This window comes from Ranitomeya imitator, chromosome 5, assembly GCF_032444005.1.
Source record: "Ranitomeya imitator isolate aRanImi1 chromosome 5, aRanImi1.pri, whole genome shotgun sequence".
NCBI classification, from domain to species: Eukaryota; Metazoa; Chordata; class Amphibia; order Anura; family Dendrobatidae; genus Ranitomeya; species Ranitomeya imitator.
This window is the reverse complement of record NC_091286.1, coordinates 279,802,921-279,829,388: the sequence shown is the minus strand read 5'-3', so window position 1 is coordinate 279,829,388 and position 26,468 is coordinate 279,802,921. Positions and strand designations below refer to the sequence as shown.

Sequence of the window (26,468 nt, the reverse complement as noted above, 5' to 3'; positions counted from 1 at the left end):
ATTCCCACAGTAAATATCGGCAGGCTCCAGCCACCTGCGGCTATTGTAATGTATGTCTGGCCTGCCGCTTTTCTATTAGCCTGACCTCTGTATCTGTGATCCGGTAAAGGAGTCCCTGCTTCCATACAGTGGTTCCGTAACACGTAACAACTAGTTTCCTCACAACACTTTCATCTCTAAATACAAATTTCTGTATTAGTAATTGCACTTGGTGGCTGCCTCAAGACTGGTAGGGACAACACTATTTATTTGCACCTTATGTTACTCAACAAAGATGGGCTATATATTTGACTGAAATTTATCAATGATGCATTCAGTTATTTTCAAATTATTTTAAAAACAAAGTGGGCTCTACAGTAATACATGTAAACTAGCCATAAGCCTGGTGTAGATTGGAAGAAGGAAAATTATATTACCACTTTTCCCAGTAACCTGTTTGTATAATATCATCCTAACTGCTGATACCTTTACAATAAAGGGGTCAGCCACTTTTTCTGTGTGTATCCTAACAAATGTGTTGGGGTCAGGATTCTTTGGCTTCTATAAATAAACAAGTATTAGGCTGGGTTCACACTGCGTTATGGGCATCCGTTAGACGGACTACGTTACACCGCGGCATAAACGTGGTGTAATGTAGTCCGTTAAGGCCGTGCGCTAGGGATGTGCCGACATTGAGTGACGGACCCCGAGATGCAGGCTGCAGCGTTTCCGGGTCCGTCACTGCTAGCACAGATAGAGCTAGCAGATGCTCTAGCGCGATGGAGAATGTCGGCACTTGCGTCAGCAGCCCATTCACGTATGTGTTGAACGGGCTGCTGTTTAACGCAATGTGAACCCAGCCTTAGAGGTTCTTCTCTTCTACTTGGCTGTGCCACCTTCCTTGTGATTACATAGTTCTCATGTTCCTAAAATGGCTGCAGATGCAGGGGCATGTTACCACGTGCATTGTATTCTTTTAATTAGAAGAGGCTGGTGGACATGTGGACCGAAGACATGTGCAATCTGTGACGAACACTGCCCTAGTGAGCAGGTGTAACTTTACAATGGAGAACACACAAGACTTATGTCAGTAAGTACCACAGTAATGTGTCCCAATATATTTGTTATACTAGAGATAAAAAATAAAGTGTCCACGCTATCATCACTAAATGACCTATTGCTTAAACCAAGTCTTTGAGTTACATTTATTTTTTTTAAAGAAAAGGTTGGCAATAGTTTTTTCCTAACACCTATAATATCGCCTTTAATCAAAATTAAGCCAAGTGATAATTATTACTAACACCAAGAATGAACACCAGGCCATAACATATGAAAAAAAATACAAACTTTATTTTGAACATATCTAAAACCATATACCACACATAAAATTATGGAGCAACCAAAATACAGAGACAACCAACAGGTATGACTGGAACAGTGGCAAAGAACTATATATATATAAAAGGAGTAACCTTCCAATCAATCATATAGTGCGTATATACACACCCGCAAGAAAGAAAAAAAAAAAAATCCTGCAGGTGTAGCCAGTAGTATCCCCAATACAGCGGTCATATATATATAGTTCTTTGCCACTGTTCCAGTCATACCTGTTGGTTGTCTCTGTATTTTGGTTGCTCCATAATTTTATGTGTGGTATATGGTTTTAGATATGTTCAAAATAAAGTTTGTATTTTTTTTCATATGTTATGGCCTGGTGTTCATTCTTGGTGTTAATAGTTTTTTCCTTCCATATCAAAATATTTATTTCTGAAAAAAAAATAGTAATCTTGCAATTCTCGCACTGGACACTTAGTTTTTCGACTCACACTTCCTGTCCTTTTAGGAAGTTTTCAGTAAGGCTCCATATCATCCCAGGCTGGATTATAATAACTGGTAAGAGCTGATTACACAGGGTCCACCATTCACAACAGGCTCATTGTGCCTTCACAAAGTCATTAAATGCTTCAGTATAAAAGATAGGCTATATACATGTATTATTTCATAAAACAACAGGAATCTAAAGTCTAAGAAAGCCCAAGTGGTCAGTGTGAAAATTACAAGATTACTATTTAGTCAGTAGTTCATTTTCAGATAATAGCTTCCCTTAAAGAGCATGTTATTTTCTGTATTATCAATACAACAATTCACTTACCAATAGCTAATGCACAGCTTCTCTACTTTTCTCCCTATTGACCAATATTGAATTCTCAAGTTATATTCACAGCACCAGATTTGTTGCAGAAATATCCAGGATCGCTTCATTTGTCTGAATAGGGCTTCCCAAAAAATTCATGCAATGCCAAAACATCCCCATTCGGGAAAATGAAACTGATTTTCAGCTGCAGAAATTCCTACAACAGATCTGCTGCATTTGATATACCCTATATAAATTGGTGTTACGCAATATTCTACTGCCCTGTGTTTATACTGTTATTCTCAATCAAGATGCTTACATCCGTCAGTGTGGGATGTGACTGATCTCAGATATATTACCTATTCTGTGGGTATGTGAAAAAGTCTGCTGGAATGAATTACTGGATGTCCTGTTCTGGACTCAAAGTGCACAGATGTGATTGGTGACATGATAGCGTTGTTTTTTCTTAAAATACATTTTGATACTGTCACGCTGAACAGAAGGTATAATTTTAGTTGAAATTATTATCATGGGAGTAAAAAACAGCTGCAGACTTATGTTGTGCAGGGACTGTAGTTTTGAGTTTGTTAATACTGAAATGTGTGACTTTTCCAGATTGTTTACGTGTTCTCCTTCTGTAGTGCTCAATGCTGTGATGATGCAGTTCATGTTTACGGGTGTCCCAAGTAAAATGGCTCCTTCTCCCATAATGTATAACAATTCTACTGAAAGTTAGAATTCTCCAACATGTATTTTTTATTAAAAATATATGTAATGCATAAAAAGAAACATAACTGATTGTTTAGAGGCAGTTTCACCATATGCACACTATACAGTTATGGTTAGGAAGAGTTATTCATGCATCATTAGTTGCACAGGAGCCTGGAAATGCAATTTTCAACATATATTGACAAATGCTTTGCTAGCATTGATGTTGTAATTTTTTTTAGACTAGCTTTAGAAGTGTACTAGCATCCATCAATGTTGTGAGAGTGTGGCCCATACCATCTGCACCATAGCTGTATATTTGCATGTCAGATCATTGATGTCACGAGGGCATCATGTCCCCCTGGAAGACCTAGAGTTAGACGGTCACATCGGGTAATGAATTCCAGGTCTTGTTTAGAGATGTGTGATTTCTGTCCCATATTAAATGGATTTAGTTTCCTCTGGTACTGAAGAGGTTAACGATTCTTTTTATGCTGGTCAGGACATGCAGCTCCATTTCAGCCGCTTCTGATCTGGACATTAACTCTTTATATAAAAACTAATCAGAATTTCTTGACCCTGCCGATGAAAGATTTGTCTTCCTGTGCTATGTGCTAAAGCTAAGTGGTTGGAGTACAGTTGTTGTAGTAGTGTTCTGTGGTTTGCTGTAGTACATGTGTGTTTAGCTCCTGGTTCCTGGTCCCATTTAGTTTATTCCTCCCTGTCTCTATCCTCCACCATATTGTTGGTTAATGCTTTTGTATGGTAGAGGTTTTCTGTTATCCCTGTTTTGTCTTTGTGTCTTGTTTACCTTACATTTCTGTCCCATGCCTCATGGTGGAGGATGAAGGGATAGATCAGGGTTTAACAGGAGCATAGTAAGGTTGGAGACTCGGGCCTCTCTACTTTCAAGAGTACCCCTGAGACAGGGATAGTTAGGGCCCTAGTTCCATGGAAAGTTTGAGGCCCCTCTTCCTTACCGAAGAAAGTCACAGTATGATAATTCACAATGGTAAGCTTTGTGGCATTTGGAGATATGCCAGCTTATCATTACTTTTTGAATGATGTTACCAGGTTGAACACTCTTGGCAAACAGTCTGAATCCCAAAGCCAAACATTTCTCTACAGAACACCATTAACAATACCCAATACAGAATGTGTGTGAGAGTTGATGATGTTCACAACGCTGTGCCATAAATAGAAATAGAAAACACAACTTAAAGCATATGGACTATACTGTAGATTGATACAAAAAGTACGCTTTAAAATCATTTCATCCAAAGTAAAAAAAAAAGAAACACAACATCTTACATGAGTTGTTTCAACTAAATACCTACTTCCAAATACAATAAGCAATTTGGCATAATAAAAATAAATACCAATACTGTAGTTAGAAAGAGTTCCTTCCCTTAGGGTAGGCAGTAACAGTCTTGGTGTGAGCTACAATATGCATGGATCCTTGGTAAAACACTGCAGCCTGGACAATATGTGAGCTGGTAGATGCATTGAGTAGAATGGAGTCATGTAATCAGGGACATATTTCTATCCGTAAATTTTATAAATCTTTCGTCCTAGCAAGCAGAGAACTGTGGTCAAATGTCATAACGTTTGCTTTGCAATATTGCAGCCTCATAAAGTATTCTACTTGTCCTCCATACAATCTCTGACCCTGTATATATTTTGTGCACAATGCAATTTTTGTATGTGTGGTGAGTTTAACTACATATCACTGGCAAAGGTCAAAATGTAATCAATATATTATTTTATCCCTGAGTTTGGCCTGGCAGCGTTTACATGTCAGTATTGCTCCTTGATAATTAAAAGCAGGGGCGTAACTACCACGGTCGCAGCAGTCGCCATTGCGACTGGGCCCGGGGTAGTCAGGGGCCCCGACTGGTCAGATGCACGCCAACACCAGCAAAAAGTTAAAAACTGTTGCCGTGCAGGTGATTCGTCCCGCACGGCAACAGACAGACCTGCCCTTCACCTGACCTGCCGGGCGCACACATCAGATCAGCAGCCGACGCCTGATCTGAAAGGAAGAGCTGAAGATCCTGTGGTGACGTCATCACTATCATAGGTCATTATTTATCAGCTCCGCCTCCTGATCACATGACGATGACGTCACCACAGGTCCTTCAGCTCTCAGCAGCTCAGTCCTGGTTGTGTGCAGCTCGTGTTCTCTGGTATCAACCAGCAGCAGATTTCCGGTTCCTGCTGTTCTGGTGAGATATGGAGACGGGCAGAATGTGGAGATGGATGGGGCAGTATGTGGAGATGGATGGGGCAGAATGCGGAGACGGATGGGGCAGAATGCGGAGTCGGATGGGGCAGAATGCGGAGACGGATGGGGCAGAATTTCGGAGTCGGATGGGGCAGAATGCGGAGACGGATGGGGCAGAATGCGGAGTCGGATGGGGCAGAATGCGGAGACAGATGGGGCAGAATGCGGAGACGGATGGGGCAGAATGCGGAGACGGATGGGGCAGAAAGCGGAGACGGATGGGGCAGAATGCGGAGACAGATGGGGCAGAATGCGGAGACGGATGGGGCAGAATGCGGAGTCGGATGGGGCAGAATGCGGAGTCGGATGGGGCAGAATGCGGAGTCGGATGGGGCAGAATGCGGAGTCGGATGGGGCAGAATGCGGAGTCGGATGGGGCAGAATGCGGAGACGGATGGGGCAGAATGCGGAGTCGGATGGGGCAGAATGCGGAGTCGGATGGGGCAGAATGCAGAGACGGATGGGGCAGAATGCGGAGACGGATGGGGCAGAATGCGGTGACGGATGGGGCAGAATGCGGAGACGGATGGGGCAGAATGTGGAGACAGATGGGGCAGAATGCGGAGACGGATGGGGCAGAATGCGGTGACGGATGGGGCAGAATGCGGAGACGGATGGGGCAGAATGTGGAGACGGATGGGGCAGGAGCATGGGCAGGATGTGGATTTGGGTGGAAAATGTTTTGGTGGGGGGCCCCATTTGAAAGTTTGCACCGGGGCCCATAACTTTGTAGTTACGCCACTGATTAAAAGACATAGCTGTGCTGCAAAAGTAGGCATAGCGTCCACTTTCTCAACTTCTGGGGCTGTCTGGATTGACTTGTAATTGAAGCTGGTATATATGTTTTCCCAATATCCTAGTTTTTCTTATATTAACCAATAGCTATGTATTTTATTTTCATTTATTGCTTAGCCAAGAGTATTTTGGGGACCTTAGGGCAGAAATTATACAACTTTCTCATGAGAATTGGTGGATAGAAATAAAAAATACTGTGTCGACTTTTACAACCATTTTTATTATACCAGTGTATTCGGGATAACAAATGAAACAAATCTTAAATAGGTCTTGAAAGTTTGATTTTGTTTGTTTCTCCAGCTGTTATGCTGATTTACGCGATTCCATGGTAACAGACAACAAAATATGTAGTCTGATTCTGAAGTCACATTCCCTATTATCTGTCCCCTACCTCTTGCTAAGTTAATGAATGTAAGAGGGAACAAATAAAAGTGTATATTCACTAAAGGGTATTTTATGGAAGTATTGGGAATTGTAGGGTCTGCTGAATATTACAACCCCTGGCAAACATTATGGAATCACCGGCCTTGGAGGATGTTCATTCAGTTGTTTAATTTTGTAGACAAAAAGCAGATCACAGACATGGCACAAAACTAAAGTAATTTCAAATGGCAACTTTCTGGCTTTAAGAAACACGAAAATAAATCAAGAACAAAAAATGTGGCAGTCATTAATGGTTACTTTTTTTTTAACCAAGAATAGGGAGAAAATTATGGAATCACTAAATTATGAGGAAAACATTATGGAATCATGAAAAACAAACAAACAAAAAAAACACTCCAAAACAACACTAGTATTTTGTTGTTTTATTACAGCTTGTAGTCTCTGAGGCATGGACTTAATGAGTGTCAAACAGAACTCTTCATCAATCTACCTCCAACTTTCTCTGATTGCTGTTGCCAGATCAGCTTTGCAGTTTGGAGCCTTGTCATGGATCATTTTCTTCAACTTCCACCAATGATTTTCAATTGGATTGAGATCCGGACTATTTGCAGGCCATGACATTGACCTTATGTGTCTTTTTTCAAGGAATGTTTTCATAGTTTTTGCTCATGGCAGGATGCATTATCATCTTGAAAAATGATTTCATCATCCCCAAACATCCTTTCAATTGATGGGATAAGAAAAGTGTCCAAAATATCATGACTTTCATCCAGTCATCCACAGTCCATGATTGCTTTTCCTTAGCCCATTGTAACCTTGTTTTTTTCTGTTTAGGTGTTAATGATGGCTTTCGTTTAGCTTTTCTGTATGTAAATCCCATTACCTTTAGGCAGTTTCTTACAGTTCGGTCACAGACTTTGACTTCAGTTTCCACCTATTCGTTCCTCATTTGTTTTGTTGTGCATTTCCTGTTTTGGAGACATATTGCTTTAAGTTTCTGGTCTTGACGCTTTGATGTCTTCCTTAAGGCCCCTTCACATTAAGCGACGCTGCAGCGATACCGACAACGATTCGGATCGCTGCAGCGTCGCTGTTTGGTCGCTGGAGAGCTGTCACACAGACCGCTCTCCAGCGACCAACGATGCCGGTAACCAGGGTAAACATCGGGTAACTAAGCGCAGGGCCGCGCTTAGTAACCCGATGTTTACCCTGGATACCATGCTAAAAGTAAAAAAAAACAAACACTAGATACTTACCTACAGCCGTCTGTCCTCCAGCGCTGCGCTCTGCTTCTCTGCTCTCCTCCTGTACTGTCTGTGAGCCGGAAAGCAGAGCGGTGACGTCACCGCTCTGCTTTCCGGCTCACAGCCAGTGCAGGAGGAGAGCAGAGCACAGCGCTGGAGGACAGACGGCTGTAGGTAAGTATCTAGTGTTTGTTTTTTTTTACTTTTAGCATGGTAACCAGGGTAAACATCGGGTTACTAAGCGCGGCCCTGCGCTTAGTTACCCGATGTTTACCCTGGTTACCAGTGAAGACATCGCTGGATCGGTGTCACACACGCCGATCCAGCGATGTCTCCAGGGAGTCCAGCGACGAAATAAAGTTCTGGACTTTGTTCAGCGACCAACGATCTCCCAGCAGGGGCCTGATCGTTGGTCGCTGTCACACAGAACGATTTCATTAACGATATCGTTGCTACGTCACAAATAGCAACGATATCGTTAACAATATCGTTATGTGTGAAGGTACCTTTGGTCTACCAGTATGTTTGCCTTTAACAACCTTCCCATTTTGTTTGTATTTGGTCCAGATTTTAGGCACAGCTGACTGCGAACGACCAACATCTTTTGCAACATTGCGTGATGATCTACCCTTTTTTAAGAGTTTGATAATCTTCTCCTTTGTTTCAATTGACATTTCTCATGTTGGAGCCATGAATCATGTCAGTCCACTTGGTGCAACAGCTGTCCAAGGTGTGATCACTCCTTTTTAGATGCAGACTAACGAGCAGATCTATTTTGATGCAGGTGTTATTTTTGGATATGAAAATTTACAGGGTGATTCCATAATTTTTTCCTCAGAATTGAGTGATTCCATAATTTTCCCCCTATGCTTGGTTAAAAAAGTAACCATTTCTGACTACCACATTTGTTGTTCTTGATTTCTTTTACTGTTTCTTAAAGGGACACTGTCACCTGAATTTGGAGGGAACAATCTTCAGCCATGGAGGCGGGGTTTTGGGGTGTTTGATTCACCCTTTCCTTACCCGCTGGCTGCAATATAGGATTGAAGTTCATTCTCTGTCCTCCATAGTACACGCCTGGGCAAGGCAAGATTGTCTTGTGCAGGCATGTACTACGGAGGACAGAGAATGAACTTCAATCCAATATTGCAGCCAGCATGCAGCCAGCGGGTAAGGAAAGGGTGAATCAAACACCCCAAAACCCCGCCTCCATGGCTGAAGATTGTTCCCTCCAAATTCAGGTGACAGTGTCCCTTTAAAGCCAGAAAGTTGCCATTTGAAATTACTTTAGTTTTGTGCCATGTCTGTGATCTGCTTTTTTTCTACAAAATTAACTGAATGAACATCCTCCAAAGCCAGTGATTCCATAATTTTTGCCAGGGGTTGTAGTATATGCAATAGAAAATTACATTCCTATTACCATCTGTAATGGGTTGCTAATATGTACTTGTTTGGCAAAGAGAGGTTGAACTATATTGTAGTGAATGCTGAACTGAGCTGCTTGTGATAGTAACAAAATAATGAGCATATTGGAATGTGCTTGTATAGGTTATTTATGATTATTTATGGCACTGGAGGAGTTGTAGCACAGTTATATTGATCTGTAGCACTTAGGTTTCGCAGGACAAAACCATTAGCTGCTTTAGGATATTCAGTTAAAGCATGAAAAAATAGAGTACTATTTACCTGGCAAATGAACGATACAAAAAGACGTATAAACCTAATGTATTATAAAAGTTGTGTCGGAAACTTATTTTGCTACCAACAGTCTGGGTGATTGCCTGGACTAAAGAGCGGAGGCAGCTGGCAGTGAACCAGTAGGAATGTCATTTGTTATACTCAAGTCACTTTAATTAAGCAACCACTCAGTTGTGTAAGAAAGGGAACGTTCTGTGAAAGCTACATGATGTAAATTGTACTAAAATAAAAATCTTGGCAATATATCACATGAAGACATGTGCAAAAGTAAACATTGAGGTAATATCACCTTTGACAACATTTTTTTTCTACCCCCTAAGAGAATACACACTCATGAATAAATAATGCAGTCATATCTATGACTCCAGGTGTTCCCGTGCCTGTTGGTGTTGGACTTTCCTTGCATCCCTTCAAAACCCTTTTCATGTTCCTGCTGTCAAGTCCCTTCATGTAAATGTACCTGGCAAATGCCTTGCCTCTATGCACAATACAGAGATAATGGACATACAGATGTCACCAAGACCTCAACGGTTAAAAAAAAATGCTTGATTTAGGCAACTCTAACATGTGGCTCCTCTTCTGTCTCTTGGCCTAGGCTTGTGTATGTCACTGAAGGTTCCATCTGTGCACTAGAGGGCAGTTCTACTACAGGTCCTGATGGATTGCGGAATTGCTTGTAGACCCTAGGATCCTGGGCCACGTAAGTTGTGGTGGAGAAGTAGAGCACCAGTCCAACCAGAATTGTGCCAATGGACAGGAGATAAAGTCCTGAAAACTGAGCAGAAGAAGAAATTATTATTTTAAGAACATGCTAGCAGATGGAATTATGATTTAGTGAAAGAAATTGAGATATAAAATGTGCAAACAGCAGCTTTCTGTTTTGTTCTAAAAATAATGAGCTTGACTGATCAAGACCGATGTTGTTCATACTGGTCTTTATGTGACGGCGTGCTAGAGTCAAATGCTATACCGATTCATGAAGAGGAGCACCTCTGGAGCATCTGACAAGTTGCATGCTCCTCGGTGTGCTTCACCAGAAGTCTAACTACAGTCGGAAACTGGAGTGAGATTTCTGGTACACAGAACACTGTGGCTCATCATGAATTAGGCTAGCTGTGGCATCCTGCCCACGTCTCGCCCCAGCTCTGCCCATTTTGGTGGAGCTGAGAGAAACTGGCATGAAGACACCAAAATTTTCAAAATTCAGACACCACTCTGCGTCTAAATTTTGCGACTTTTCAAAGCTTTTACACCAGAATTCTAGTATGAAAGCTTCGATGAATTAGGTCTAATATGTTGTTTTAGACAACAGTTGACCTGCTGTTCCACACACTAGATTTCAATAATAAACCCCAGTCGTGTGTTTGTGATGCTTGTAAGAGATTGTGTATGCTCATACCAGGTATTTTTGTTCCAGAAATTTCTGTAATTTGTTTTAGGATCCAAGAAGTATAGTTTCTCCTTGCGGAGAGTGACATGTTAAACTTCCAATAGGTGGCACTAGAGTTCTAGTCCTCTTCCTCTCTGAAGAGACAATTTGTAATTTTTTTAAAAACCCTGTTCTACACATTTGAAAGACTTTCTTTTAGCAGTGAAGTATAGTATGAGGCTATAATATTATATAAAAGTGTTTGCGATCATTCTGTACTTTCTTATGTTTTTGATTTCATCATAAAAATGCTCATTGGATACCATATTATGTCTAAGGTACAGTAATGCATCTATCTGTAATATCGTGCTGTATCACGCAGCAACTCAGTGCCTACAGCTCTTTAGAACAAAGCCTGCTCCCTATTAAATCCCCTCTGCTAAGTACATAAGGCCTAAAATTCTTTTATGAATGTGGAACTAGCAACTGAAAAATATGTGAACAAATGTAATGTGACTAAAACATTGTTTGTTGGATAATTAATACATTTCTGGGATTTTTGATAAAGATCTATAACCGAGTATTTGTAAAGGTAAAAGGTTTCTCACCACAGTTACACATCCCCTTGTAAAAGCAAGAGGCAAAACGCGCATCGCGGAGTGACTGGGTAATTCCCGTATTCTTCTATCATGAGTACGTGACTTATTGTATTTGAATGTGGTCTCCGTATACATGGTTCCACAGTATAGTTCTCTGCCCTCTATGGGAGTACTGTGAACAATTTGTTAGGGGTCGAGTTCCTGCCTCTGCACAGGGGGAATCTCGGACCATCTCCACTGCGGTCTGCCATTCTTCTCCGGCCGCAGTGGAACCTGCTCAGCGGAGATGTCGATCCCAGCGTCTCGCTCAGTCTGACTCTGTGCTAAGAGTTACTGCTGCATTTCCTGCTTCTGCCATTGAAGTCAGTGCTGGGCAGCGGCAAGCAGACGCTTCTGGGACTAAGTCCTGCTTTTCACGTTCTGAGCATGCCCAGAGTAAGATCTCTCAGTGGAGATCGAGGGGCACATGATCAGATACTGCAGCTAGGTCATTGGTCCATCTTGGAATGTCCTTGTAGGTGCTAGGACTAAGTCCTGCTTTGCACTCTGAGCATGCCCCGGGCAAGATCTCTCAGTGGAGATCTGGGGTCACATGCTCAGGTACTGCAGCAACTCCATTGGTCCTTCTCTGAAGGTCCTAAACGTGCTACAACTATTTAAGGCTCGCATGGCCGCACGGCCATGCGCTAGTATTGACTTTAGTAAACGTGTATGTGTTGTGAGTGAAAGTCGTTCTTTAAAATCCCCTCCCTTTTGTATGAATGCTCGCGGAAGGTGGATGATTGCTATCTAGCGCCCGACTTAGCTATCTGCACGTTACACACATTTCAGCGTCTAATTGCTGTGACCGCCAGTGCGGCGCCGTGCGCTTTCTCTGCGCTTTCCTGACCCAAGCCTGGGTGGTTAGTGGCATCCGCCAGTGCGGCACCGCACGCACTCTCGTGCTTCTTAAGTAACATTATTTCTGTCTCTCTGACACCCCAGTAGCGGTGTCGAGCGCATGAGGTCTTTATGAACTCAAATCCTGAGTCTTTGGATTGAGTTCTGAGACTCCTTGCTTGCGCTCTTGGTGCGGTACTGCGGCCCTGTGACGCAACAGGGTTCGCTTCCTTCACACAGGGTGAAGTTAACTCATGTGTGTATTCATATTGTACCGCCATATCGTCCGTCTCTACTAGCAGCAGGGTTTTCACCTGCACGGTGGACCTCGGACTGCGAACGTACCTAATACCATTACATCTTAAACTTGGTGCGTTCCGCCAGTCCTAACACCATTGATCTGTACTCTGGATTGCCTAACAAAGTTGAACATACTAATCGAGCACACCCGAGATACTCGGATAACACCTGAGCATGTTTGAATAACACGAGATCCGAGCGCGCTAACTCATCACTATAACGCATCCATTAAAATTGCATATTTTGGGGGAAATTGTCTAAGTTTTACAAATGTGTTGTTTGGCTGTGCACCTTATACAGGTGATACGGAAGGCTTCATTGTGTTATATTGGCAGGGCTGGTATTAGACAAATTGGGGCCCTGTGCAACATTCAAAGTGGGGCCCCCAATCCTGAAATATTCCAACAACACCACACACGCACCACAGATATATAAGCAATCATACAAACACATATATAAAGTATATATGCACAGAAACATTCAGTTTATATACAGTATATACAGTATGCTCACATACATATACAGTTTATAAATATATTTACACAATATACTGCACATATGCAGTATACATAATAAATATACACAGACACACACATACTATATACTGTATGTGCATGCATATATATATATATATATACTGTATATATACACACGCACCACAGATTTACACAATCATACTACTGTATATACACATACAGACACACACTGTATACTGCACATGTATACACACAGAAATTAAGAGACTGCTGCAAAATTTTCAGTTTGTCTGATTTTTCTCTTCATAGGTATATTTTAGAATAAAATTTAACTTTTTCATTTCTTCAATAAACTACTGACAACATGTCTCTGAATTTCCAAGCAATAAATTTTTGTATTTTTTTTTTTTTTTGGAAAAGGAGAAATGGTCAAAATTACAAAAAACCCCAGTGCTTTCAGACCTCATACAATGCTAATGTTTTAACTCAAGAAGGGTTCAGAAATCAATATTTTGTAGAATAACCATGATTTTTAATCACAGCTTTCATGCGCCTTGGCATGTATTCCACCAGTCTTTCAAACTGCTCCTGGTTCAAAAATTTAAGCAGCTCTTCCTTGTTTGATGGCTTGTGACTATCCATCATCCTCTTGATTACATTTCAGGGGTTTTCAGTGGGATTCAAATCTGGAGATTGGGCTGCCCATGACAGGGTTTTGATGTGGCGGTCTCTTAATTTTTGCCAGAGCTGTATATATATATATATATATATACACAGTTGTGGCCAAAAGTATTGACACCCCTGCAATTCTGTCAGATAATACTCGGTTTCTTCCTGAAAATGATTGCAAACAGAAATTCTTTGGTATTATTATCTTCATTTAATTTGTCTTAAATGAAAAAACACAAAAAGAATTGTCCTAAAGCCAAATTGGATATAATTCCACACCAAACATAAAAAAGGGGGTGGACAAAAGTATTGCCACTGTTCGAAAAATCATGTGATGCTTCTCTAATTTGTGTAATTAACAGCACCTGTAACTTACCTGTGGCACCTAACAGGTGTTGGCAATAACTAAATCACACTTGCAGCCAGTTGACATGGATTAAAGTTGACTCAACCTCTGTCCCGTGTCCTTGTGTGTACCACATTGAGCATGGAGAAAAGAAAGAAGACCAAAGAACTATCTGAGGACTTGAGAAACCAAATTGTGAGGAAGCATGAGCAATCTCAAGGCTACAAGTCCATCTCCAAAGACCTGAATGTTCCTGTGTCTACCGTGCGCAGTGTCATCAAGACGTTTAAAGCCCATGGCACTGTGGCTAACCTCCCTAGATGTGGACGGAAAAGAAAAATTGACAAGAGATTTCAACGCAAGATTGTGCGGATGTTGGGTAAAGAACCTCGACTAACATCCAAACAAGTTCAAGGCTGCCTTGCAGTCCGAGGGTACAACAGTGTCAACCCGTACTATCCGTCGGCGTCTGAATGAAAAGGGACTGTATGGTATGAGACCCAGGAAGACCCCTCTTCTTACCCCGAGACATAAAAAAGCCAGGCTGGAGTTTGCCAAAACTTAACTGAAAAAGCCTAAAACGTTTTGGAAGAATGTTCTCTGGTCAGATGAGACCGAAGTAGAGCTTTTTGGGCAAAGGCAACAACATAGAGGTTATAAGAGAAAAAAAGAGGCATTCAAAGAAAAGAAGACAGTCCCTACAGTCAAACATGGCGGAGGTTCCCTGATGTTTTGGGGTTGCTTTGCTGCCTCTGGCACTGGACTGCTTGACCGTATGCATGGCATTATGAAGTCTGAAGCCTACCAACAAATTTTGCAGCATAATATAGGGCCCAGTGTGAGAAAGCTGGGTCTCCCTCAGAGGTCATTGATCTTCCAGCAGGACAATGACCCAAAACACACTTCAAAAAGCATTAGAAAATGGTTTGAGAGAAAGCACTGGAGACTTCTAAGGTGGCCAGCAATGAGTCCAGACCTGAATCCCATAGAACACCTGCGGAGAGATCTAAAAATGGCAGTTTGGAGAAGGCACCCTTCAAATATCAGGGATCTGGAGCAGTTTGCCAAAGAAGAATGGTCTAAAATTCCAGCAGAGCATTGTAAGAAACTCATTGATGGTTACTGGATGCAGTTATTTTGGCTAAAGGTTGTGCAACCAAGTATTAGGCTGAGGGTGCCAATATTTTTGTCTGGTCCATTTTTGGAGTTTTGTGTGAAATGATCAATGTTTTGCTTTTTGCTTCATTCTCTTTTGTATTTTTTCATTTAAGACAAATTAAATGAAGATAATAATACCAAAGAATTTGTGATTGCAATCATTTTCAGGAAGAAACTGAGTATTATCTGACAGAATTGCAGGTGTGAATACTTTTGGCCACAACTGTATATACTTACCAGGTCCTGCTGATTCACTTGTGCAGATCCCAGGACAGTGGTTTAGGAGCAGCCATGATGAAGAGGAAGGGACACAGACAAGGCTGCAGACATCTTCTTGCTCCAGCATCTGACCTCTGCTGTGCTGTGAGACTTCCCCTCACTTTCAGCTTCTAAGGCCTCTTTCACACTTCCGTCTTTTGTCTCACGTCGAAATCCGTCAATTTTTGAAAATGCAGGATCCTGCAAAAAAAATTAGCAGGATCCTGCATTTTCCCATAGACTTATATTAGCGACGGATGGCCATCCGTTTCATCCGTCGTGCACTGGATCCGTCGGAAAATAGCGGTCCGTTGTGGAGAGAAAACGTTCAGAGGAATGTTTTTTCTGCACGTCGGAAAATCGGTCAGCAACGGGTCCTGCGCTGTCCGTCGTCGGCTATAATGGAAGCCTATGGACGCAGGATCCATTGCTGACCGTCACACACAGGAATCCAGCGACGTATCACGTCTTTTCCCTCTGAGCATGCCCAGAAGGATTTTCAAGGCAGCAAAAAATATTTTCTCTCTCTCTCGTCCCCGGAATACCAATTCCCATATCTACCCCGGAAAACCTCAGGCGACGCATCTGTCATAACACTGGATGCGTTGCCTCCGTTTTAACACTATTTGCTTGACATCCGTCGGCACGTCTTCCCAACGCATTTAGACGGGACACTGCCGACGGAAGTGTGAAAGAAGCCTAACCCGACACTAATGGGGAAAAGGGAGAGAGACGGAGGAGGGGGAGAGGGCGAGAGACGGGGAGAAGGAGAGAGACTCTCCGGAACTACATAGGATGCACAGCATTATTCACTGTAAGTAATGCTGTACACCCTCTGTGCACTTCATAAAGGACTGCAGATGCAGGGGGCCCTCTTTGTGGGTGGGGGCCCTAGGCATCTGCCTTGTTTGACTGCCCCAAATGCCGGCCCTGTACATTGGATAAGGTACACAACCAAAAAGCGCATGGTAAAACTATCCCCCTTGATTCATCAACTACCTGTCCCAATCTTGATGAGTGGTCGGTTGTAATCAGCGGCGTCTAATTAAATAAGAGACACAAGCTGATGGTCTGAAATGTGGCATGCTACACCATGTGCCTTACAACAAATCTCACGCCTATCCTCGATAAGGTACATCACAGTGCGTCTGTTAGCACCATGCCGGATCCCTGGTCTGACAGGCAGAGTCTTCGGCGTGTCTCTTCACTCACCCATGCTGCAGACAGTTCTTCCCTACCCCATGCTCTGCATGCTTCCAGCCGTTCCTCTAGCCATGTCCTTAGGGCATGCGCGCGTGCGCTTCCACCCTCTTAAAGGGCCAGTGAGTGTACTTGCTATTTCCTCCCCAGCCAATAGCTGTGGGACATTATGTAGATATTGCTTCCTCCCCAATGATGAGGTCCTGAGCAACCTTCCTGCTTCGCAGTCTAAGTTGTGTAAGGTTGCATACCAGTCCCCGCTGCACTCAACTGCAGACCCTGCTTGCTGCACTCTAATGCAGATTCTGCCTGCTGCACTCAACTGCAGATCCTGCCTGCTGCACTCATATCTAATTGATTCCTGAATTGTTAGACTGATTAAGAGGTGCCAGTATCTTCACCAAATTAGACTTAAGAGGCGCCTACAACCTAATCCGCATTTGCCGGGGATACGAATGGAAGACGGCTTTTAACACCAGGGATGGACATTATGAATACCGAGTGATGCCGTTTGGTCTCAGTAATGCCCTGGCAGTTTTTCAAGAATTAGTCAACGACATTTTCCGAGAATTGCTTTATTCCTGTGTAGTCGTGTATCTAGACGATATTCTAGCATTTTCCTCGGATCTGGCCTCCCACAGATGAGTAGTTTGGCAGGTTCTTCAGCGTCTTAGGGAGAATCCCCACTATGCCAAGTATGAAAAATGCATTTTTGAACAGTCCTCTCTTTCCTTCTTGGGTTACATTATTTCGGATACCGGACACAGGTTGGATCCTGAGAAAGTTTCTTCCATCCTTAAATGGCCGCTGCCCATGGGCATCAAAGCAATTCAGCGATTCCTTGGCTTTGCTAATTACTATCGGCAATTCATTCCTCCCTTCTCCATGCTGACCACTCCTATCTCTGCTATGACCCGAAAGGGAGCCGATCCGAAGAACTGGTCTTCCGAGGCTTAAGAGGTCTTCCGCTCTATTAAACGGTCCTTTTCCACTGCTCCCATTCTGCAGCACCCGGATTTGAACAAACAGTTCTTCCTAGAGGTGGATGCATCCTCATTAGGGGCTGGAGCTGTGCTCATCCACAAGGCCTCCTCGGGTCGCCGTGTGTCCTGTGGTTTCTTTTGTAATGCCTTCTCCGCTCCTGAGCATAACTACTCTATTGGGGACTGAGAGTTACTCGCCATTAAGATGGATCTGGAGGAATGGCATTAACTTCTGGAGCGTGCAGTCTATCCTGTGGTCATCTAGATGGACCATAAGAACCTGGCGTTTCTCCATTTCTCCAGTCTGCCCAGAGACTTAATCCACACCAAGCTAGATGGTCTTTATTTTTTGCCCGCTTTTACTTTCTTTTACATTTCAGGTCCGGTGACAAGAACGTCAGAGCAGATGCCCTCTCTCGCTCTTTTCTGTCCGAGAATCAAGAGTATGATCCTCAATTTATCATTGAACTGTCTAAGATGGTCACTGTCGCTCCAGTCAGTCTGTGATGAATTCCTCCAGGGAAGACCCTTGTGGCTGAATCTGAGAAGGAGCTAGTTTTGTCTTGGGGCCATTCATCTAAGGTGGCTGGTCACACGGGACAAAGGAAGACTCTACAGTTGATTTCTTGCCACTACTGGTGGCTGTCCATGAGGAGAGAGATCTATGCTTATGTGGCTGCTTGTCCAATTTGTGCCCGCAATAAAGTCCCCAGATGACTTCCTGCACGTTCTCTCCTGTCATTACCCGTACCATCTGGTCCATGGCAGCACTGTTATGCGAGGCAATTCAGTATCACAATGGACATGGAGGTCAGAGCACATACAGTGATCTGACAATAACCCAAAATAATAGAACGAGCTCTGAGACGTGGGAACTCTGCAGACCGCAATCCCTGATCCTCTCCAAACACAACTAGAGGCAGCCGTGGATTGCGCCTAACGCTACCTATGCAACTCGGCACAGCCTGAGAAACTAACTAGCCTGAAGATAGAAAAAATAAGCCTACCTTGCCTCAGAGAAATACCCCAAAGAAAAAGGCAGCCCCCCACATATAATGACTGTGAGTAAGATGAAAAGACAAACGTAGGGATGAAATAGATTCAGCAAAGTGAGGCCCGATATTCTAGACAGAACGAGGATAGGAAAGATAACTTTGCGGTCTACACAAAACCCTAAAGAAAACCACGCAAAGGGGCAAAAAGACCCTCCGTACCGAACTAACGGCACGGAGGTACACCCTTTGCGTCCCAGAGCTTCCAGCAAAACAAATAGACAAGCTGGACAGAAAAAATAGCAACAAATAGCAAAGAAGCACTTAGCTATGCAGAGCAGCAGGCCACAGGAATGATCCAGAGAAACACAAGTCCAACACTGGAACATTGACAGGAAGCATGAATCAAAGCATTAGGTGGGGTTAAGTAGAGAAGCACCTAATGACCTCACCAGATCACCTGAGGAAGGAAACTCAGAAGCAGCAGTACCAGTTTCCTCCACAAACGGAAGCTCCCAGAGAGAATCAGCCGAAGTACCACTTGTGACCACAGGAGGGAGCTCCGCCACAGAATTCACAACACAGCACATAGCTATGGACTTCATTATGGATTTGCCAGTATCCAAGGGTTGCACCATCATCTGGGTAGTCATGGATCGCTTCTCGAAAATGGCGCACTTTACCCCGTTGTCTGCTATTCTGTCCGTTCCTGAACTGGCTTTCCTCTTCACATTGTGTCCGATCGAGGTTCGCAATTCACATCCAGATTCTGGAGAGCTCTCTGTAAACATCTGGATATCATCTTGGATTTCTCATCGGCCTATCACCCCCAGTCAAATGGGCAAGTGGAGCATGTCAACCAGGTCCTGGGCAATTACCTGTGACACTTCGTCAATGCCCACCATAATGACTAAGTGAAATTGCTTCCCTCGGCTGAGTTCTCGTATAACAATCACGTTGGTGATGCCTCAGGAGAATCTCCTTTCTATATTGCGTTCGGTCGGCAACCCGAGGTTCCCCTCCCGGTGACAGTTCCTTCTGATGTCACTGCGGCAGATGTCCTCTTCAACGATTTTGTAAAGTTGTGGGAGGACACCAAAGCCACTGTATCATTGGTATATCATTGGTTTTTGCCATGTTGTGTACTAGGAAATGGGAAAAAAATTCCAGTTGCAGTGAAATTGCAAAAAAAAGTGCAATCCCACACTTATTTTGGTTTGGATTTTTTACTAGGTTCACTAAATTCTAAAACTGATCTGCCATTATGATTCTCTAGGTAATTACGAGTCCTTAGACACCAAACACCGAGCACGACCATTGCCACGACCAATCAGTGACGGGCACAGTCTGGCGGCAAAATGGCCGCTCCTTCCTCCCCGCAGTCAGTGCCCACTCCATACTCCCCTCCAGTCAGCCCTCACACAGGGTTAATGCCAGCGTTAATGGACCCCGTTATGCCGCGGTGTAACGCACTCCATTAACGCAGCTATTAACCCTGTGTGACCAACTTTTTACTATTGATGCTGCGTATGCAGCATCAATAGTAAAAATATCTAATGTTACAAGTAATAATAATATAAAAAACCCGTTATTCTCACCCTCCGACATCGCGCCCTCTCCTCGGCAGTGCAAGCGGCAGGTTTCGGTGGCAAGGATGCTATGCGAGAAGGACCTGCCATGACATCACGGTCATGTGACCGCGACGTCATCACAGGTCCTGCGCTCATACCAACCCTGGGACCGGAAGCTGACGCGTGCACCGCACACAGGTGCCAGGACTACAAGGGGCACTCGGAAGGTTAGTATATGTTTATTTTTTATTTTAAGTCTTTTTAACCTGTTACATACATGGCTGAACAATATACTACGTGGCTGGACAATATACTATGTGACTGGGCAGTATACTACGTGTCTATGCTGTATACTACGTGGCTCTGTGCTGTATACTACGTTGCTGTGCAATATACTACGTGGCTGGGCAATATATTACGTGGTTGGGCAATATACTACATGGCTGGGCAATATACTACGTGACTGGGCAATATACTATGTGGCTGGGCAATATGCTACGTGGCTGGGCAATATACTATGTGGCTGGGCAATATACTACGTCACTGGGCAATATAGTACGTGACTGGGCAATATACTATGTGGCTGGGCAATATACAACGTGGCTGGGCAATATACTACGTGGCTGGGCAATATACTACGTGGACATGCATATTCTAGAATACCCGATGCGTTAGAATCGGGCCAGCATCTAGTTTTGTGGCTGGGCAATATACTACGTCACTGGGCAATATAGTACGTGACTGGGCAATATACAACGTGGCTGGGCAATATACAACGTGGCTGGGCAATATACTACGTGGCTGGGCAATATACTACGTGGCTGGGCAATATACTATGTGGCTGGGCAATATACAACATGGCTGGGCAATATACTACGTGACTGGGCAATATACAACGTGGCTGGGCAATATACAACGTGGCTGGGCAATATACTACGTGGCTGGGCAATATACTACGTGGTTTGGCAATATACTACGTAGCAGGACAATATACTACGTGGTTGGGCAATATACTACGTGGGCTGTGCAATATACTACGTGGACATGCATATTCTAGAATACCCGATGCATTAGAATCGGGCCACCATCTAGTTTTTTTTATAATTGCTACCATATACAGTGGTCTTTTGTAATCAGTCTAGCTCTCCACAAACTAGCGCACTAAACATTCCTTCTAGTTATTATAGTATGAGAATTAATTTGTCACAAAGGAGCTTTCTTAATCAAAAGCTTGTTAAACTTCATTTTAGCTGACCGGAGTTGTGACTCCTGCTGAACATTTTTCTATCTTTTCTTTGTGAAATTAGGGTGAAATAAAGACTCCTTTTATTCTAGCGTGTTGTGCATGAAAGGCTTTGCTCCTCTCTTTTGTTTGTGGCAGCAGTGCTAAGAGAACATACATCGGTTGTGTTTTTATACCTCAGCCTGCCCTCATGCTACCACGAGACTAATGAAGCCTTCCATCTGGGAACATTGTACGAGCTTAGCTATGAGGCCTATTTTACTGTTATTCAGGAAAGTCAGCCCTTCTTCTGGGTAGCTGTGTAATGTACAAAGTTAAAGAAGCGCTCCTGTCAACATTTTTATCCTCTTAATATATTGCAGTCATCATATTATACAGCACTGTGTACTTACAATTGCTCATTTTGCCTTTCAACCCGGATAATTCTTCTGTTTTCCATAAGGTCTATGACATCACATAATTAAAAAGCTGACTAGTTGAATCCTTCTAAGCTCTATGTAGAAGCAGGAGGTCAATTTTCCCTGTATGAGTGATGAGTCACCGCATAAGTTCTGGGCATAAGCTGGGGAGGGAGCAGCTGGGTCAGGAGGTGGAGGGGTGAATGATAAATGAAGGGACAAGATACTTCCGGTAGAGAAAAGAGAAGAATTAGCTTAGTAAAATGGTAAAATGAGCAATTGTAAGGAGATATTGATAAATAATTTGATGATTTCAATGTAATATAATACATTGAGATAAAAATTTTGATGCGAGTGGTTCTTTAACTTTGGACATTATATGACAATGTTATAAAATGTACGACATATAGCAACTGAATTAAGTTTATTATTCAAAGTTTAAAATGTCAGCAACATCAAGAAGCTGCTGCAAAAGCAAAACAAATATTTGGTTGTTTACAAACAAAAACTTTTCATGCAAGCACAATAGTGTTTCTATAATAAGCATATAGTCTTTTTTTTATTGTATAGAATAAAAATATATGACTTCTGACCCAAGCAAAAAAGTCTGGCCCTGTACCCCAAACTGCTGGTTATATGAATTAGCAAAAAGAGTATAACTAATTGCAGTGTTGATCACATGCTATACAACAAAGTGAAAAGTAAATCAAATATGGCAAAATACCCAACACAAAATTCATGAAAAATAAATTATCCTGCCACCAGGAAAAGGGAGAGGCAGGTGAATAAAATAGTTCATTACCTAGCCCACACCAGGTCCCAGATGTAAAATGTTTGAACTAATTACCAACGAAAAATTACCAACGAAAAGCGCAGTAATAACAGAACACTAGATAAACCTCAGACCATGGAACAAAACACACATTTAATGTTAAATTCTTGAGGGGGTGTTGGGGATGCTGAGGAAGCTGTTGTGAAACAAATGTTAGGACACCTACCCGGTGTTCTGGTAATTACTTTTTTGGGGGTCATTTCTCCATACATTTGGATTTGTGCCCTAGTTTAGGCACTGGAATATTTTTATTTACTTGCCTCTCCCTTGACATGGTAATAGGATGATTGAAATGAATGCATTCATTGTGATCACCTGGCAGCTCTAAAGATGGCTACCATGAACAGGCTTGGTGCTAGCTACTTTGTTTTCCGCATCTCACCGTCTGTGGTAGCCCTCACCCTTTAACATTTATACAGGGACCTGGACTTATCAGGGACCCCTAGACTAGGGCCATGGAGTGAGCTGTTGTTCGGTGGTGCATGCTGAAGGCAAAAGGAACTCCACGTGAGATCAATGCTAAGAGGAACAAAATTAGAAAGCAAGCCAGATGGTCACAATTCAGGCTGAGGTCACAAAATGGGATAAATCAGGACTAATAATGGGTGGACATGACAGCATGGCAAACACTGGATGTTCGGGTCCAGCGCGTTTGGCTGAACAGCTATAAAAACATTTGGTTCGGGTACCAGATCCTAAACCCAGACCCCATGTGGGGGCCCAAACATCCAGTATTTGCCATGCTGTCATGTGCATAATTTTACAGCCGGTCAGAGAGCTGTAGTTCCCATGCTGTCAGATGACAACCTGAGCCCTCAGCTGTGACCGAAGTTAAAAAGTTTACCTTTTGTCACATGCATCGGCTGATGGGACTACTACTCCCATTAGCCTACATCTGCTGTCACTAATAACTGTATTTTTGATATCCAGGCGAGCAAAACTGACAGCTGTAGTTTACAACCCACAGCTGTCAGCTTTAACAAGGCTGGTTATCAAGAGTAGATTGTTCCCCACGCCATTTTTTAAATTATTTAAATAATTTTAAAAAATGGCATGGGTTCCCTCTCATTGTTGACAACCAGCCAACCTAAAGCATACAGCTGGAGGCTGGTATTCTCAAGCTGGTAAGGGGCCTAAGAATAGCAGCCCCCAGCCACCCTAGAAAAGGCGCATCTATTAGATGTATCAATTGTGATGCTTTGCCCGGCTCTTCCCACAAGCCCTGTGGCAGTGGCAAGTGCGATTATTATTTGTAGGGTTGATGTCAGCTTTGCATTGTCCGGTGACATCAAACCCATGGGTTATTAATTGAGAGGCGTCTGCACGATGCCTATCCATTAGTAATCTTATAGTTATATTGTAAATAAACACAGACAGAATAAAGTCCTTTATTTGAAATAAAAAGCACATTTTTACATTTAAAAATAACAAACACAGTTATCTAACACCCATTCCGTTGAAGTCTCCTGTAAAAAAGCAGAAAAAAATAAACAACAAAAATACTTACCTAATGTCCATTCCATTGAACCCATTGTCTTCTGTAAAAAGTAAATACATAACAACAACCCTTTTCCTCACCTGTCTGACGTTTTCTCTCACACCGTAATCCATGTCTGCGATAGTTTTCAAACTGGACGGTACCAAGATGCGACTGTCCAGGCTGAAAACCACTGGAGAATGAACTGCTGTGAGCACAGCCTCAGTGACTAGCGGCAGGGCGGGCGTTTGGCACAGGCAGACCAGGCAGTCGCCTGGGGCCCCCACCTAGAAAGGGGGCCCCCTGCCTCTGCAGCCCCTGTATGAAGTGCCGAGAGGGTGTACAGCAGTGAAGCAGCAGTCTCAGAACGTGTCTCCCAAACCTCCCTTGAGACCCCCTCAGTGCAGTGATTTACTCATTTGGTCCCTGAGCTCTGTGCTGATTGCTGTAGGATCAGGTTTCATAGTCACATACAGTGGGGGATCAGCATGGGCTCTGACCAGACACTAAGGGTACCGTCACACACTGCCATTTCGATCGCTACGACAGTACGATTCGTGACGTTCCAGCGATATCGTTACGATATCGCTGTGTCTGACACGCAGCAGCGATCAGGGATCCTGCTGAGAATCGTACGTCGTAGCAGATCGTTTGGAACTTTGTTTCGTCGCTGGATCTCCCGCTGTCATCGCTAGATCGGTGTGTGTGACACCGATCTAGCGATGCGATCCAGCGATGCGTTCGCTTGTAACCCGATGTTTACCCTGGTTACCAGCGTAAATGTAAAGAAAAACAAACAGCACATACTTACATTCCGGTGTCCGTCAGGTCCCTTGCAGTCTGCTTCCCGCACTGTGACTGCCGGCCGTAAAGTGAAAGCAGAGCAGAGCGGTGACGTCAGAGCTGTGCTGTGCTTTCACTTTACGGCCGGCAGTCACAGTGCGGGAAGCAGACGGCAAGGGACCTGACGGACACCGGAATGTAAGTATGTGCTGTTTGTTTTTTTTTACGCTGGTAACCAGGGTAAACATCGGGTTACTAAGCGCGGCCCTGCGCTTAGTAACCCGATGTTTACCCTGGTTACCCGGGGACCTCGGCATCGTTGGTCGCTGGAGAGCTGTCTGTGTGACAGCTCCCCAGCGACCACACTACGATTTACCTACGATCACGGCCAGGTCGTATCGCTGGTCGTGATCGTAGGTAAATCGTATAGTGTGACGGTACCCTAAATCATTGCTTGTAATCTGATAGGGTGATGTCCTGTCACTACTGTCTGGATGACACAAGACAGGAATATTGTCTGCTGAATCAGGGCATTTATTATATAGAAATAAATGAATGCCCACGTGAAACAATAAGGATAAACCATACACATATATAGTACAGGTGTGTATAGGAATCAGCGTTTTTGGTGCATTTTTTTTTTGCAGCCAAAGCCTGCTCTCTTGGCAGTAAAAACACTGCTTTCAAAACACCCTTTTTTTAGGGTATGTGCAGAGGATCTGGAAATGGCAGCCCTTTGGATGCAGCGGACATGTGCTGCGTCCAAAGTGCTGCCATGTTTTGAACACAGGTGATTCCGCATGTGTTCATTGAACCGTGTGGAATCCCTGCGTCCTATACCTTGCAGGGGTGAGATTTCTCTTGCGGAAACTCGCGTCTGCGCAAGTTAAATTGACATGCTGAGGTCTGGAGAGATGCAGTTGTGAAATTCAGTCAACGGAAAATAAAAGGGTGTGCAGGAGATTTCTGAAAATCTCAGTTTTTGCTTGTGTTGTAAACTGCTGTAAACTTATTATTTGCTGAAGAAAAAGCTGCATAAATTCTGCCTATGAACATGGCCAAAAGCTGCTTTTCAAAGTGCCAGCAGTGACCCTGCATACAGCTAATAGTGGCAGACCAAATATGGGGGCCACAGTGCAATGTTATCATTTGGGGCCCCCACTTTAAATTTTTGCCTAGGGCCCCACTTTGTCTAAAACCGGCCCTGACTAGCGGTGACTGCGCTGACCTCAGTGAGATCACTGTGCATCACTGAGCTCAGTGAGTTCATTATGAGAAATTCTTCCATGAAAGCCATATTTGTCCTGGTGTCTCTGACCAGTAGAACAATGTACCACAACTAGGGTTGAGCGACCTTGACTTTTTTAGGGTCGAGCCGGGTTTCGCGAAACCCGACTATCTCAAAAGTCGAGTCGAGTGAAATCGGCCGATTATGGCGAAAAGTCGAGGATCGACCGAAACACGAAACCCAATGCAAAGCCAATGGGATTTTTTTTTTTTTTTTCTCTCTCTCTCTCTCTCTCTCTCTCCCCCTCTCTCTCTCTCTCTCTCTCTCTCTCCTCCGTCCGTCCCTGAACTGAAAAGCTGGTGTTACACATTGCAAGTCGCTACAGCGCACAAGCGACAACATGGCGATAGGTCTTAGGGGCGTGGACGCCTATGTCATCACTCTGCCCACGCCCCTTCATTGGCTGAAAAAAATGGCGCCA

General features: G+C 43.5%; 1 protein-coding gene across 1 annotated transcript in view; it reads right to left on the bottom strand.

The window, feature by feature from the left end:
• Nucleotides 1-8,881: 8,881 nt before the first annotated feature.
• The window catches only part of SLC35F1 (solute carrier family 35 member F1), a 692,218-nt gene continuing 674,631 nt past the window's right edge, over nucleotides 8,882-26,468 (bottom strand). Inside the window, exon 8 of the mRNA XM_069767980.1 lies at nucleotides 8,882-10,001. Coding sequence (XP_069624081.1) covers nucleotides 9,777-10,001 — 225 coding nt within the window. The 3' untranslated portion in view covers nucleotides 8,882-9,776. The remainder of the gene's footprint in view (nucleotides 10,002-26,468) is intronic.